General features: G+C 34.0%; 2 protein-coding genes across 6 annotated transcripts in view; one reads left to right on the forward strand and one right to left on the reverse strand.

Annotated features, from left to right (window-relative positions):
- LOC138327680 (large ribosomal subunit protein bL28m-like) overlaps positions 1-5,814 on the reverse strand; it is a 103,808-nt gene extending 97,994 nt beyond the window's left edge. The window contains exon 1 of the mRNA XM_069273975.1: positions 5,809-5,814. The gene's annotated coding sequence lies outside the window, so the exon portion shown is untranslated. The remainder of the gene's footprint in view (positions 1-5,808) is intronic.
- LOC138327678 (uncharacterized) overlaps positions 1-14,699 on the forward strand; it is a 56,191-nt gene that overhangs the window by 21,524 nt on the left and 19,968 nt on the right. For 4 of the 5 annotated variants that reach the window (XM_069273967.1, XM_069273968.1, XM_069273971.1 and 1 more), the window contains 12 exons: positions 457-567; positions 6,454-6,517; positions 7,100-7,249; positions 7,747-7,824; positions 8,279-8,428; positions 9,146-9,233; positions 9,416-9,514; positions 11,909-11,949; positions 12,915-13,061; positions 13,298-13,418; positions 13,637-13,743; positions 14,180-14,377. In XM_069273967.1, coding sequence (XP_069130068.1) covers positions 457-567; positions 6,454-6,517; positions 7,100-7,249; positions 7,747-7,824; positions 8,279-8,428; positions 9,146-9,233; positions 9,416-9,514; positions 11,909-11,949; positions 12,915-13,061; positions 13,298-13,418; positions 13,637-13,743; positions 14,180-14,377 — 1,354 coding nt within the window. The remainder of the gene's footprint in view (positions 1-456; positions 568-6,453; positions 6,518-7,099; positions 7,250-7,746; positions 7,825-8,278; positions 8,429-9,145; positions 9,234-9,415; positions 9,515-11,908; positions 11,950-12,914; positions 13,062-13,297; positions 13,419-13,636; positions 13,744-14,179; positions 14,378-14,699) is intronic. The other variant, XM_069273970.1, reaches the window with a different exon arrangement.

A 14,699-nucleotide genomic window follows, 5' to 3' on the forward strand; every position in this document is an offset into this window, starting at 1 on the left:
TATGGATAAAGAAAAATGGTGTCATAACTCACCGTCAATCAAATTATTTTTGTGGCTTTTGAATTGCATCACAAGACTGTTAAGTTCCAGACTTCCACTGACAGAACAGTTTGGTATTATATTGGTGTACAGTTATAGATGTATTCTAATGAGTAACAGTCTTGAGTAATTCAGAAATATAATGAATTCAAAATTCACAAGGAAGGAATCATGTTAAAAATATCCGTATGAAACCCACCTGTTAGATAAAAATCATGTTGCTACACAAATCATTTGCATGGCAAAACTTGGAAGTAAATACATTTTTGATAATTGAATAATTGTTAACACCACTGGTTCAAATTTCGTTTGATGGTGCATTAACTGGCACGAAAAGGCACAAAAATAAGTAGTGGATGGAATTTTTATTGGTTTTTATGATTCTGAATGATTGATGAACATGTGTGATATTGTCAGACGATTCAACGGTCAAGGATGCTGACCAGTCAAATGTGGTAGATGACCACAGCACTCTTAACGTTGATGACCACGGTCAGAATCTGACCAGTGGTCTAAAGTTATCTATGGGTATGTCACTTCCTGTGCACAGATATAGTACTGGTAAATGTGTACAGCCTTCTCAAAACCAAACCTTTTATCCTAAATGGAATATATTACTAAACTATTGTACTTATGTATTTTGTCTTTTCATAAAATAGAGTTATCTGCCCTTGGGTGTAGGTAATGTTCCTAGTTTGTATGACAGGAAATTACTCAATCAGTATTTTCATGAAAAATATGTTGACATAATAACCTGAAAATCTGAATGGTGAAAATATTCTAAAAAAAAATGATGATGAACAAATAAAACGGAAAATTAAATTGACGATTGGAATGGAATGTAAAATTTAGGAAAGTTAAGGATTGAAAAAATGGCAAAAACAATCATTTCAAATACCGATATTTCCAATTTATGGTAAATTTATTGCAAAATCAAAAAAAGGTGCAAGTAAAAAAGATTTTTGTGATTGAATGTGGATAGAAAAATAAATAAATGTTATGATGAAGATTTCTTTTATAATTGTTGGTGAGGCCGAATTTATTTTGAGACGGCTGTACATACAGGGTTTATACGGAAAGGTTTAGGACTGCATGCTTTTATCTATACTCTCAATTCTAGGGTGATGGTAAATATAAAGGGGCTGTAGGGTCCAATGATACACACAATATTAGGGTGATGGTAAATATAAAGGGGCTGTAGGGTAAATATAAAGGGGCTGTAGGGTCCAATAATACACACAAGATTAGGGTGATGGTAAATATAAAGGGGCTGTAGGCTCCAATAAAACACACAAGATTAGGGTGATGGTAAATATAAAGGGGCTGTAGGCTCCAATAAAACACACAATATTAGGGTGATGGTAAATATAAAGGGGCTGTAGGGTCCAATAAAACACAAAAGATTAGGGTGATGGTAAATATAAAGGGGCTGTAGGCTCCAATAAAACACACAAGATTAGGGTGATTTGTAAATATAAAGGGGCTGTAGGCTCCAATAAAACACACAAGATTAGGGTGATGGTAAATATAAAGGGGCTGTAGGGTCCAATAAAACACACAATATTAGGGTGACGGTAAATATAAAGGGGCTGTAGGGTCCAATAAAACACACAAGATTAGGGTGATGGTAAATATAAAGGGGCTGTAGGCTCCAATAAAACACACAAGATTAGGGTGATGGTAAATATAAAGGGGCTGTAGGGTCCAATAAAACACACAAGATTAGGGTGATGGTAAATATAAAGGGGCTGTAGGCTCCAATAAAACACACAAGATTAGGGTGATGGTAAATATAAAGGGGCTGTAGGCTCCAATAAAACACACAATATTAGGGTGATGGTAAATATAAAGGGGCTGTAGGCTCCAATAAAACACACAAGATTAGGGTGATGGTAAATATAAAGGGGCTGTAGGCTCCAATAAAACACACAAGATTAGGGTGATGGTAAATATAAAGGGGCTGTAGGGTCCAATAAAACACACAAGATTAGGGTGATGGTAAATATAAAGGGGCTGTAGGGTCCAATAAAACACACAAGATTAGGGTGATGGTAAATATAAAGGGGCTGTAGGGTCCAATAAAACACACAAGATTAGGGTGATGGTAAATATAAAGGGACTGTAGGGTCCAATAAAACACACAAGATTAGGGTGATGGTAAATATAAAGGGGTTGTAGGGTCCAATAAAACACACAAGGTTAGGGTTATGGTAAATATAAAGGGCTGTAGGGTCCAATAAAACACACAATATTAGGGTGATGGTAAATATAAAGGGGCTGTAGGGTCCAATAAAACACACAAGATTAGGGTGATGGTAAATATAAAGGGGCTGTAGGCTCCAATAAAACACACAAGATTAGGGTGATTTGTAAATATAAAGGGGCTGTAGGCTCCAATAAAACACACAAGATTAGGGTGATGGTAAATATAAAGGGGCTGTAGGCTCCAATAAAACACACAAGATTAGGGTGATGGTAAATATAAAGGGGCTGTAGGCTCCAATAAAACACACAAGATTAGGGTTATGGTAAATATAAAGGGGCTGTAGGGTCCAATAAAACACACAAGATAAGGGTGATGGTAAATATAAAGGGGCTGTAGGCTCCAATAAAACACACAAGATTAGGGTGATGGTAAATATAAAGGGGCTGTAGGCTCCAATAAAACACACAAGATTAGGGTGATGGTAAATATAAAGGGGCTGTAGGCTCCAATAAAACACACAAGATTAGGGTGATGGTAAATATAAAGGGGCTGTAGGCTCCAATAAAACACACAAGATTAGGGTGATGGTAAATATAAAGGGACTGTAGGGTCCAATAAAACACACAAGATTAGGGTGATGGTAAATATAAAGGGGCTGTAGGCTCCAATAAAACACACAAGATTAGGGTGATGGTAAATATAAAGGGACTGTAGGGTCCAATAAAACACACAAGATTAGGGTGATGGTAAATATAAAGGGGCTGTAGGCTCCAATAAAACACACAAGATTAGGGTGATTTGTAAATATAAAGGGGCTGTAGGCTCCAATAAAACACACAAGATTAGGGTTATGGTAAATATAAAGGGGCTGTAGGCTCCAATAAAACACACAAGATTAGGGTGATTTGTAAATATAAGGGGCTGTAGGCTCCAATAAAACACACAAGGTTAGGGTTATGGTAAATATAAAGGGGCTGTAGGCTCCAATAAAACACACAAGATTAGGGTTATGGTAAATATAAAGGGGCTGTAAGGTCCAATAAAACACACAAGATTAGGGTTATGGTAAATATAAAGGGGCTGTAGGGTCCAATAAAACACAAAATATAAAGGGGCTGTAGGCTCCAATAAAACACACAAGATTAGGGTTATGGTAAATATAAAGGGGCTGTAGGCTCCAATAAAACACACAAGATTAGGGTGATGGTAAATATAAAGGGGCTGTAGGCTCCAATAAAACACACAAGATTAGGGTTATGGTAAATATAAAGGGGCTGTAGGGTCCAATAAAACACACAAGATTAGGGTTATGGTAAATATAAAGGGGCTGTAGGGTCCAATAAAACACACAAGATTAGGGTGATGGTAAATATAAAGGGGCTGTAGGCTCCAATAAAAACACACAATTCTAGGGTGTTGGTACATATAAGCCTGGACTTCAGGCTACAATACAAACACACAATTTGCTATATACAATGTATCACTACACCATCTAAACCTACTGTAATTCTGGTGATTTTAAGACCCTACAGAAATCTATAATGATATTACCTTTAATCACACTCTGAATGATACAGGTGGCACAAGATGATAATTATAAGTATACAATTGTTTCATTGGTACTGAGGGAACAGTCAGCTCTGAGTTTGTAGCAGGAAAGAACTGTTCCTCAAGGTTAAAACTGTTTCTAAAGCACATATGAAAGAAATAATTTATTACCCAGCTTTCTTTACTACTACTTATAATGTCTGCTTTAAAAACAAGAACATTATAATCGAAAATAAAGAAATCTTTACTTATAGGCTCAAATAGGTCTCAGAGAGGGAGACAACTGTGTACATTTTAGACACATATGCAACAATGCTACTAATACACACCTGATAATAAGTGAATAGGGTTATAAGTATTCACATTATGATCTCAATAACAATTGTAAAAAATACACAATATATATACCTAAATACAGAGTCATGTTATGAAACACATTATCATTGAGACAGATTTATCTTTTTTTTTCCCTTTTCCGCATTAATTTTTTCAAACTTTTTGAGCATTAAATTTACATTAAATACTGTACAATTATTGATATTTAATGATTTTGTCCCTTTACAAAGAGCTTGATATTTCCAGGGCTATTTGACCCAGATGCAAGCTTTATCTTGATGGTTTTTATGATTTGTAAACAGGACGTTTGCTGTGATTTTTGGTGTTGTTGACAGAGCTTATATTTTATATATTATATTCTTTGCTTGTCTATCAGTTCCAGATATAGGTACGGTATGGGTTATGTCCCTTGGATTGTGGTAAACTCTCACATTCTATATTGAAGTGTAGGAGCTCATACTAATACATGTAGCTTTATTTCTACTAATTCTAACTTCTTAAAAGAGATCAAATACTTACTGCAGTACTGTTTCAGTATTTTACAAAGAATTAGCAGATATTTCATTTCTGTAAGACTTTTACTGTCAAAGAATTCTGTGCTTTAATTTAAGATATCTTATATAAACAGGTGTAGTTTTCTGATGAAAATTCTTGAAAGACTCTTAAGATTTTCTATGAAGGGCCTGGAAATACTGTAAAAATACCATTTCTTTACACTTAGTGTAACTGTTTACTTGGAGATGCAAAATAGAACAGTTACCAAATTCCATAATGTCTATACTAGTTCTATTGATTTTGATTTTACATTAACTGAGTTATTTCTACTAATCATAGTTAATAAACAAGATATGGTTGATAAACACTGCCTAATGTAGTGAAAAGGAGCCATATTTGACATGGATGTTTTAGGTCCTGTTTTGCATCTGACTTGGACTTTCCAGAAGCATTTTGTCGATATTCAAACATCCTCTAAGCCCACAAGTAAATTTGGACTCTGCTGATTATGAAATCATCTCCCCTGAATTTAGTCTGTTTTTTTCTCCTCTCAAAACATTGATTATAATATCATTTCCCCTGCATTTTAAAGTCTGTTCTTGAAAAAGGCTGTTAGTATTTTCTGATTGATACTTTAATACAGAACACTAATACCAGAAGTGAATTTGAATGATTTGTTATTCATTTAAATAAAATTCTTTAACAATGTATTCTATTTCTTGTTTTCCTTAAATGATGAAAAACATTGTTGGTTATATTAAAAATTCATTTTTTTTTTATTTGATGTCATCTGTTCAAATAATTAATTTGGAAAATATTTATTATAATATTCTAATGTTAATAATTTGTTTGTTTTGAGGAATATTGATGATGTTTGAAATTAACATTAATACATATTTTTTGGTCTGAAAAATTTTGATGAAGTTTGAAAATGAGATAAAACATTTGCTTATTTTGAGAAATTTTTATGGTGATGATGATGAAAAATAACATGAAAACATCTGTAGCTTGGTAGATTAATTTTCATGCTTTATCTAAACTTACTCAAATTACATGGATTACAACATGATATCTTACAAAACTTATTTTGTTCTTGTATTTCTTACTTTATTTTATTGTTTAATCTTTTTTTACTTACAAAATGGATTATGACAATTCTGCATCTTAATCATTTATGTATACCAGGTATATGTTGTCTGAAATCTTGATATATACATGCATTGAATGATTTTTTTTTAAAAATGAAGCATTATAAAAAATTGTGGTACTTTTTTACATAAATGATGTTGGTCCTTCTGGAATAAAAAGGAAGACTTATTATTTTTGTTAAGATCAATGAAAGCTCAGTTTTATGATTGATTTATTGATCATTATAGAATATCGTTATGTTACCGGGAATTGCAAAGGTTAGTAACTATATACTGTATAAAATGAAATGTCTGTTGGTGTACATTCCTTGGTGGGTTCAATTTTTGTTTTTGATTTTTGATGGTAGAAACATTCATAGCCTATGGTAGAAGAATCCAATAACGGTGGGGTTGGGGGTCAGCATAAAGCAATGTTTGCTATTTTTATACATTTTTATATAATCTATGGTTCCATTGAAAAAATTGAACAAAGCAAGAATACAAAAATTCGCACACAATGAACATGTCATTTTACACACCTCCTTTACTATAGGTAAGTATACTGGAAAGCTTTGAATCACGCCATGTTGTCTCAGTAATCTTTGAAATCTCTATTTTGATCCCATTTTCACCCAAATAATCAATTATCAATTAAATGTGCCCATTCTTAGATCTTAACACCATCTTGTGTTTGTAATGTAGATGAACCAACACCTGCAGAGTTGGCCTTGGCGGCTGGACGAGCTTATGTCATTCTACCCAAAAAGTAAGTCACTCTGTTATTCCGTCTGTAATATGCAAATGCGGAATAGGGGCATTTTCTGTCACCCATGTCTGTCATATTGCGTGCTGTTCTGTGTTGATTTTATATGGAGTTGGAGTCATTCATGTGATACAAGCACTACTTGGTTGGTTGTTCAAATATCAAGTAAATTGTTTGAACACCGAAGAAGGTGACATGAAGAATAAGCTTCATGACATTTCCTCGTCAAATGGCTATGTAGCCAAAACTTTGGAAGAGAGTCTATTGTATAAATGTTGATTACAAGAAGATTATGTTCCAATTGGAACAGTTTTGGTACAGATGTACTGTTCAGTTTCAGTTAGGGTTCTACCTGTTTTGTTACTGTTTTCTAAGTAACCAATGTGTATAACTACTAATCCAATGTAAGCAGTTATAAAGATTCCTGCAATCTTAAACACAATATTTAGCCTTTATTGTTTCTTAATAAATGCTATTCTATTTTGTTATGAAGAATTTGTTATTATTATCTTCAATACTAATTAAGTTAGTGCTTCTGTTGCTATAATTTTCCTGACACTGAAATTCTCACATGGGTTATTTTAGGGGGAAGAAAAAGAAGAAGCGTGCCCCAATCAACATGGCTCGTCTAGATGACATTGAGAGATTCCTGAAGGCTCCACCAAAACGCTTGGAACGCTCAAATTCATTCACAAACATCGAGAAGCCTGTAGACAGAGAATTTAGGGTACCAAGGTAGATACTGAAACGTCCCTGGATCTTAACTGGTCTCAGTTTACAAAATATATATCAACTCATTCACCACTGAAGATACATTTAGTTTCTTCTGAATCAAAGACAAGACCAGTCCATTATAGAATGTCTTTACAATAGTTTTAAAACTTCTGTTAAGGTGACACCATATTCTTGTAGTTAGGGAAAGGGTTGATATAGGCACTGCCTGTTACCCAATCCCATTGTGTATAATTTATATATACAATAAAATATTTTGAATTGATATTCTTGTAATGATTCAAGCACAAACTGATAAATGCCTATAATTTAGATATATAGGTTTGATAGTAAAAAGAATGAGATTGTTTTTATCTTTTACTGTAAGGCCTATGTATACTTTAAAAGTTACTCGGATTTCAATCTTAAATTCATGACAAAGTAAATGATTGTTTGAAAGCTGTGTGTTATAAAAGGATGTTAAAAATGGTGCTGTGACCAGGATTTGTATTTATCAACAGCAAAGTGAGAAGTCGAGTGCGCAACAGTATACCTGACCTGCTTAACTTTGAGGACTTTGGAAGAAAGAAGGGTCTCAGGTAATGTAACATGCTATCTCGGGTAATCTATATGCTATCTTGTACAGATTACAACAGTAGAATATCCTTAATTCTTATGGTTCTAAAAATGTTAGCCCTTTGAATAAAGATATGCACCAAATTTTTGTCAGAATTAAAAAGGTTTTATCACTTTTGTACATGAAAGAATGAAGAAAATTTCAGTCTTAGTTTTATTACACCATATTGGATAAAACTACATTTTAGGTTTTTGATGTACCACGTAAAGTTATTTCGATATACAATGGCATTGGACACTTTGACAACTTATATGAAGCCCTCTCCCTACAAAATTATAATTACCAACATTACAAAGAACACAAAATGGCATATATACGTATATTTACCTATCTAATACATTTTAGGTTATTATTAAATAGGCAATGGACTTCAAAGCATTTTTAATATTGTTATATGTGTAATACCAATGTTGTAGATCTGATGACGATGAGAGGGAATGGGTACGTAACATCTGGAATCGGTGGTTTGATGAACAATATCCTCCAACTCCATCAGATTCTGAGGAGGAAGAGGATATGTCTGTGTCGGAGGACCAGCCAAAGGAAGAGAAGATGGAAAAAAAACGGTAAACTTTCTAAGAACTCCCATAATACCAATACCATGAACATTTCTTTTAAACTTGTAATACAACACAAAAACAATATTATATTATTTTTCCAGACAATACAAATATTTTTCTGATATATTCTAATCTTTAATACATGCGTTTTAATGGATAGGTATAAGAACATAAGCTGTAAGTCAACAGGTCATTTATACTACATGGTCTTGAAGGTTACTATCGTAATGATTTTTCTTTAATAAGACAAGTGCACTTGAATATATACTAACAACCATTTCTATTTAGCGACCCTATGTTCTAAAAGACCACTTCAATTCTTCCCCAGGGTTTTCACTATATGTTTTAATTCTATTCTCTCATTCTTTCCCATGGTTGCAAAACATCTCTTTGCGGCGACGAGAAAAATGACATTTTAATCTTTTCAAAATGCCCATCGACACAGCTTTGGCAGAGCAAGTAACACAGACTGAGAGTCCATATACATAGTTCTGTCAGGCTAACCTTGAAAAAGGCTTCAATTCTATATGTGTTAACATTTTTAGGTAGATAGGTACGTATCATGGCCATTATTACTTTATGGCTGTAGTAGCTAAACACAGACCAAGGCATCTCGCACCATTCTCTTCAAGAGATCTACAAATCAAATGAACATTCAATTAACAAAAGGCCACTTTTCAGTCTTAAAGGGAGATAACTATAAATTTGTTTCTATTCTTACAGGAAAGACTCCTTGACAAGTTCGTTGTCTGATATTATCAGCGTCATCGACCCTATTGAGGAGACAGAGGAAAATCTAGAATTACTGGAGGTATATACAATTAATTTCTTCTTTTGTTTCACTTTTGACTTAATATTTTTATCTAATCTAACAAAATGATGTGTCTTGCAATTCTATAAAGAGATTCGTTCTCCATCCTAAATTTGGTTGTGAAGTTATTGATTCAAACTGAAGACAAGGTTTCATATTTAATAATTCTTTTTGTTTTAAAGATCATGTATGAAGAAGTGGAAAAACTGGACAAAGAGATAGCAGAAACCAAGCGACCAATAGCCTTTGACCACTGTAGGAGGGGCGCTCTTCTGAGGAAGGTGGGTCGATGTATTTAACTAAACAGTTTAGTGTATTCTTGTTATGTTATTCAGTAAGTCAACATTTTCATATAGATTTGTTTTATTAATGTTGAAAGCAGATTTTTTGTGATTTTGCCCGCTTTGAATCATTTTTTTGAGTTAGGAGGAAATACATATTTTTCATTTACCATTTTATTTCATTTATTTTAAAATCAGCATAATTATAGTAAAACAAACCCAAACATTTCAAATACAAGTGATTTTGAAAGAAGGATTTGAAGCTTATTGTACATATATTTATTCTGAGACACAATATTATAAATAAATTTAAGACAGTTCAACATTTTTTGATCGTATCTAGCAATATTGTTTCTCCACGGATATTCTGAAAAATTTCACAGGCTTTGCTCTTTCATAAGTTAATAATATTTTTGCAATATTTCGTAATATAGTTTAAAATAAAAGATCGCGAAATAAAAGCCCCCGTAAAAGATCCACTGAAATTATACCGAATACAATGATATACATGTAGCAAAAATAATCACGAGTGTGGAAACTTATTGGTGTTAGACGTTATTCCTTCAGAGGACAAGGATGCAAGATTTCATCATCCGATAATACAGGTGTTTAGCTCATATAAGATATTCTTTTCCCTTGCATGTTATGCATATGTAATTCAAGTAGAGAGAGAAGAGAGAGAGAGAGAGAGAGAGAGATGAGGAGAGAGATTCTATAAGTTAAGTTACAGTGATTCTGATCAGTGTAGAAAAAGAAGATGTCCCTATTGTCTATTCTTCTTGTAGAACTTTGCGACGGATGATCAATAAAGGATCCGGTTTAAACATCTAGAAACGATTCTATTGAACAGTAATACAGAATTTATAGTGGACGTCCGTAAGTAGATTCAGTACTTATACTTTGGTCATAAACCCCTTCCGATAAAACATTTAAGATGTACTCCCAAGCATGGATTTTAGCCATTTTTAGCTTGGCCATCCCGGCCATTCGGGCAACAGCGGGCCCGGTGGTCGGAGCTCTCAGACACACAGCATCACAGACGTACCTCGAAGAGACATCAGGGGACGTACCCGAAGAAGTCTCGAAGTTTAAAATCCTCTCTGGTGTCCCGTAGAATTTCATAATCGGCCACATATCCTTCACATTATTCGTTTAAAGCCATCGTCCTGAATATCCGGTCCAGGCCTGGTACAAAACTATCCTTCGTTGTCCGTAAGAAAACTCGGGTAATGAAAATTGGCCCATTATGCAGTATATATTTCAATTCAACTTCAATTCAATTCAATTTTATATTGCTTCTTACATCCACATAAAATGGATCGATAGCAAAACATACATGTATATAACACACAGTAGATCAAAGCAACAACTTATCAAGCCATCTTTCCTCAGTTCAAATGACTTTGAAAGAAAGAGGCCTAAATCCTGTATGAAGTTTTAGATCATTAGAAGACAAGAGTCGTATAAAATTTTCAAAATCTGTTAGATGGTGGTTAATTATATCTTATGACTATTAAAGAAAATTGTTCTCATAGTAGAGTTTACGGAACACCTTAAAAATGAAGTGAATGGTATTGGGTCGATATTCACTGCCTCGCCACCCCCACCCCCCCACCCCATCACCCGTCTCTCCTCCTAAAATTCTCTATTGGAGAACGGACGCCGTATGGTTTGCCGCACGGCCCCTCCTTTTTTATAGTAAATTATGTCTTGAAAATTAAACGGTGTTTGTCCGTATGTAGTAAAATGGCCAAAAACCATAAAAGAATCTGAAAGCATATACACTTTAATCCAATGCACAGATCTTCGCTTTTCGTGAAATTTTGAATACGAAAATACAAATGAATATCATTGCATGAAATTTCCTCATGAAGTTGTTCTTTTGGCGGTTGCTGTGGACCATGAATATAAAAAACAACTTATCATATTTGATGTATATAATGGTAGGGTAGTACATTGTATCATTGACGAACCATAAATATCTCTACACATGAAAACATTTGAAAGTTCCAACCACGAACCTAAAGTACACACGAAATATTTTTTTGTTACACACAACACGCAGTGTGTCATCCCGTCAAATCGACGAATTATATTGTTACATAAAACGTGTCACATATTAACTTGTATTTTGATAAAATGGACAATAACGTAGCTACATGTAACACTGATCGAGCTAAAGCTTAACTTTGTTAAAGGCCCATTACCTTTCTGGAGCAAAATATAAAGGTTTCTTAAAAAACCATTAATAACCGACGGTGAATAGTTATATATCCACTGGTATACATATTTATACCTGTACAGATTATCTGAAATTCGTATGTGTTTATAGGGATAAATCTTTCTCTCTATATATATGTAAGTAAAGAGAGATGTTTGTTATTGCTTTTGTAGCTTGGTATGGTAAAGAAGAGAGCAGAAGAAGATTTAGAAAAGTAAGTAAAATACATAGAGTTTTCTTTATTTAACTAAAGACAGGAATTTTACATAAACATAATAACTACCTTCACTAGAGATCAAACTCGGGATCAGACTGCAGGTTTACTAGTCTGACGCTCAACCGATCAAGCTAAAGAGAAGTTCTCTCTTGCTGAAAGGTATATTGGAGTTAGTGTTTACCAGGGGTACATGGATACCATTTTACATGACAGAAAACACCTATATCAATGGTGTACACGACTTGTGATCTATGTAAATATTATCTGCAGTGTAGGCCACTCAGTGATAGGGAGCCTAATTCTCAATCTGATAATAAATTATATATCCACTTACACTATTCTGTATTTGCATATTACAGAGTTATCTACCCTTGCGGGTAGGTATCGATTGTGACGTCATGTGTTTGCGAGCGTAACGTCATACATTTCGGAGAAAACGACGTGAATTGCGCTCACATAATAATGACGTAACAATCGATACCTACCCGCAAGGGAGCTGACTCTGTAATATGCAAAGACGGAATAGTGTATTGAAGATCTGGATTTTAATCAGATTGGGTATGACTTTAGATTTAGTATTCCAGAGTTTGATACCTTGCAGAGATTTAAAATGATATATTTGATATCCAGACTTAAGAATATAACAGATGGAGTAATATCTTAAAAATCTTACAGAATGTGCAGGCCTGCTGCTCATATCCAGACTCATTACATATATGAATCAAATGCTGAGTTTTGGCCCCTGATTATCTCCCCTGGTACTAATAAAATGTGGGCTTCACCCATGAAGTTTACTTGAAAGCAATAGATGTCAAGTTTTGATAAAAGAACCTTTCTTCACATGTTCTTCTTGACATTTCTCTTTGTTAATTGTAATTATTTATCTATAACCTTTCATTAAAATCATGCAAATAGATCCTGTATGTTACAAGTATATAACAATAATCCTGTTGTGTACTCAGGGCCATACAGTTGGAGCCTACGCTGCTAGATGCCTACTGGCACCGACATCTTCTGTACCTGCTTCAGGACAAGAAAAAGGAAGCTTTAGAGGATCTTACCTTTATCCTAAAACACAGCAAGAACCATTCTGGTTCCTACAGATCAATGTAAGTCTCGGAGGCCGTCAGAGTACTGAAAATATACTGTTTTGATTGTTGATTATCTTATCATATGAATGTGACTTAATGTAGGTCAATACACTCAGATTGAAGTCAACTTTTTTTTTCTTTTTCAAAGAAAGAGAGTACATCATCAATTTAAGTAGATATAACATAATTTGTTCGACTGATGGCAAGACTGTTTATATAGTCACACCTCATGATTTGTTTTATTTATTTGACAGGGCGGAAATTTATCGCAAACAAGGGGAGATAACTATGGCAGTTATAAACTACACACAGGCTGTGAAACTGAATCCGCTGGACCATGAAGCATACTACCAAAGAGCACTCATGTATGAAAAGGTCAGAAAAATATTTCAAAGTTTATCTCACTTATCCTTTCAGTGTCATGCATGGCTAAACAAATTCACAAAAATGATAAAAAATAAAAAAGTAATACAAAACCAATTAATGCTCTTATTCTGTTGGCTGATGTATATTATTTAACCTTTTAATACTGTTGTCTGTTAGGTAACCAGAATTCTTGACAATAATGTTAAGTCAGTTTTGATTGGTTGTAGAGAGGAGACATGCTATTGGCTCTTGAAGACTTGTCAAAGGCCAAGAAGATCATGCCGACCAGGACAGATGCAATCCTAAAACATGGTCTCTACTACTTTGAGATTGGGTAAGGTCTCGGGTTGGTAAGACGTTAAGCAAACTGTAAACCAAATCGTGGCTACTAAATAATTTTTACGGATAATTAGATGGAATTTAATTACCTTTCGATAAAACTGATGTTGATAAATTCATGAAAATAAATGGCACGCAAAATAAAGTTGGTTTACAGTAATAAACCACCCAACCAAAGATTAGAACAGATATCCAGTGGAGAATGCATTACGGTATTTCACAGATTTTTATACAAAAGAGCAAGAGTTGTGTAAAAAATTATGCAAATACACAAAATTGAAATGCAAAGATATAAAAGGAAAAATTCGGAACTGCATGATTGTATGCAAATGACCAAATTATTCAAATCACCATTATGCAAATAGCTGGAGTCCTCTGTATATACAACTAAACAAACAAAAAATTATGATAATTTGTTCTATATTTGACAGAAACTGGACAAATGCCATTCAGGACTTTACCGACTTGCTGAAGGTCGACCCATTAGACGCCTCGGCGAGAACGTATAGAGGTCGAGCTTATGCCAAAATGCAGCAGTGGACACCAGCAGTACAGGACTTATCTGCAGCTATTCACCTCGATCCACTTAGCTGGCAGGCTTTCTTCCATCGGGCCTGCATCCTCAGAAAGTAATTATTAAATATGATTTGTTTTGTTCAAGAAAGTACAAGTTTATAATAAAACTCAAAACCACCAGGAGAGATAATACTTTTTTAATACTGCCATTTGAGTTTGTGCTATCTGAAAGTTTTTACTAAGGAGATCAGAAAAAAAAAAGTTTTATGCAGTTGTTAAATTTGGCAGTTGCATTTTACTGTTTGGAACTTATTTACAGGGGTTATCTTCACCAATTGTCTTAGTAGACTTTGAAAGCTTCATTCATTCAACAGGCTGTAATATGCAAAACCATGATTAAAAAAAAAAAAAATTTGCTCAGGTATCAAAATTTGA

The sequence above is a fragment of the Argopecten irradians genome, chromosome 7 (assembly GCF_041381155.1).
Source record: "Argopecten irradians isolate NY chromosome 7, Ai_NY, whole genome shotgun sequence".
In the NCBI taxonomy this organism is placed as follows: Eukaryota; Metazoa; Mollusca; class Bivalvia; order Pectinida; family Pectinidae; genus Argopecten; species Argopecten irradians.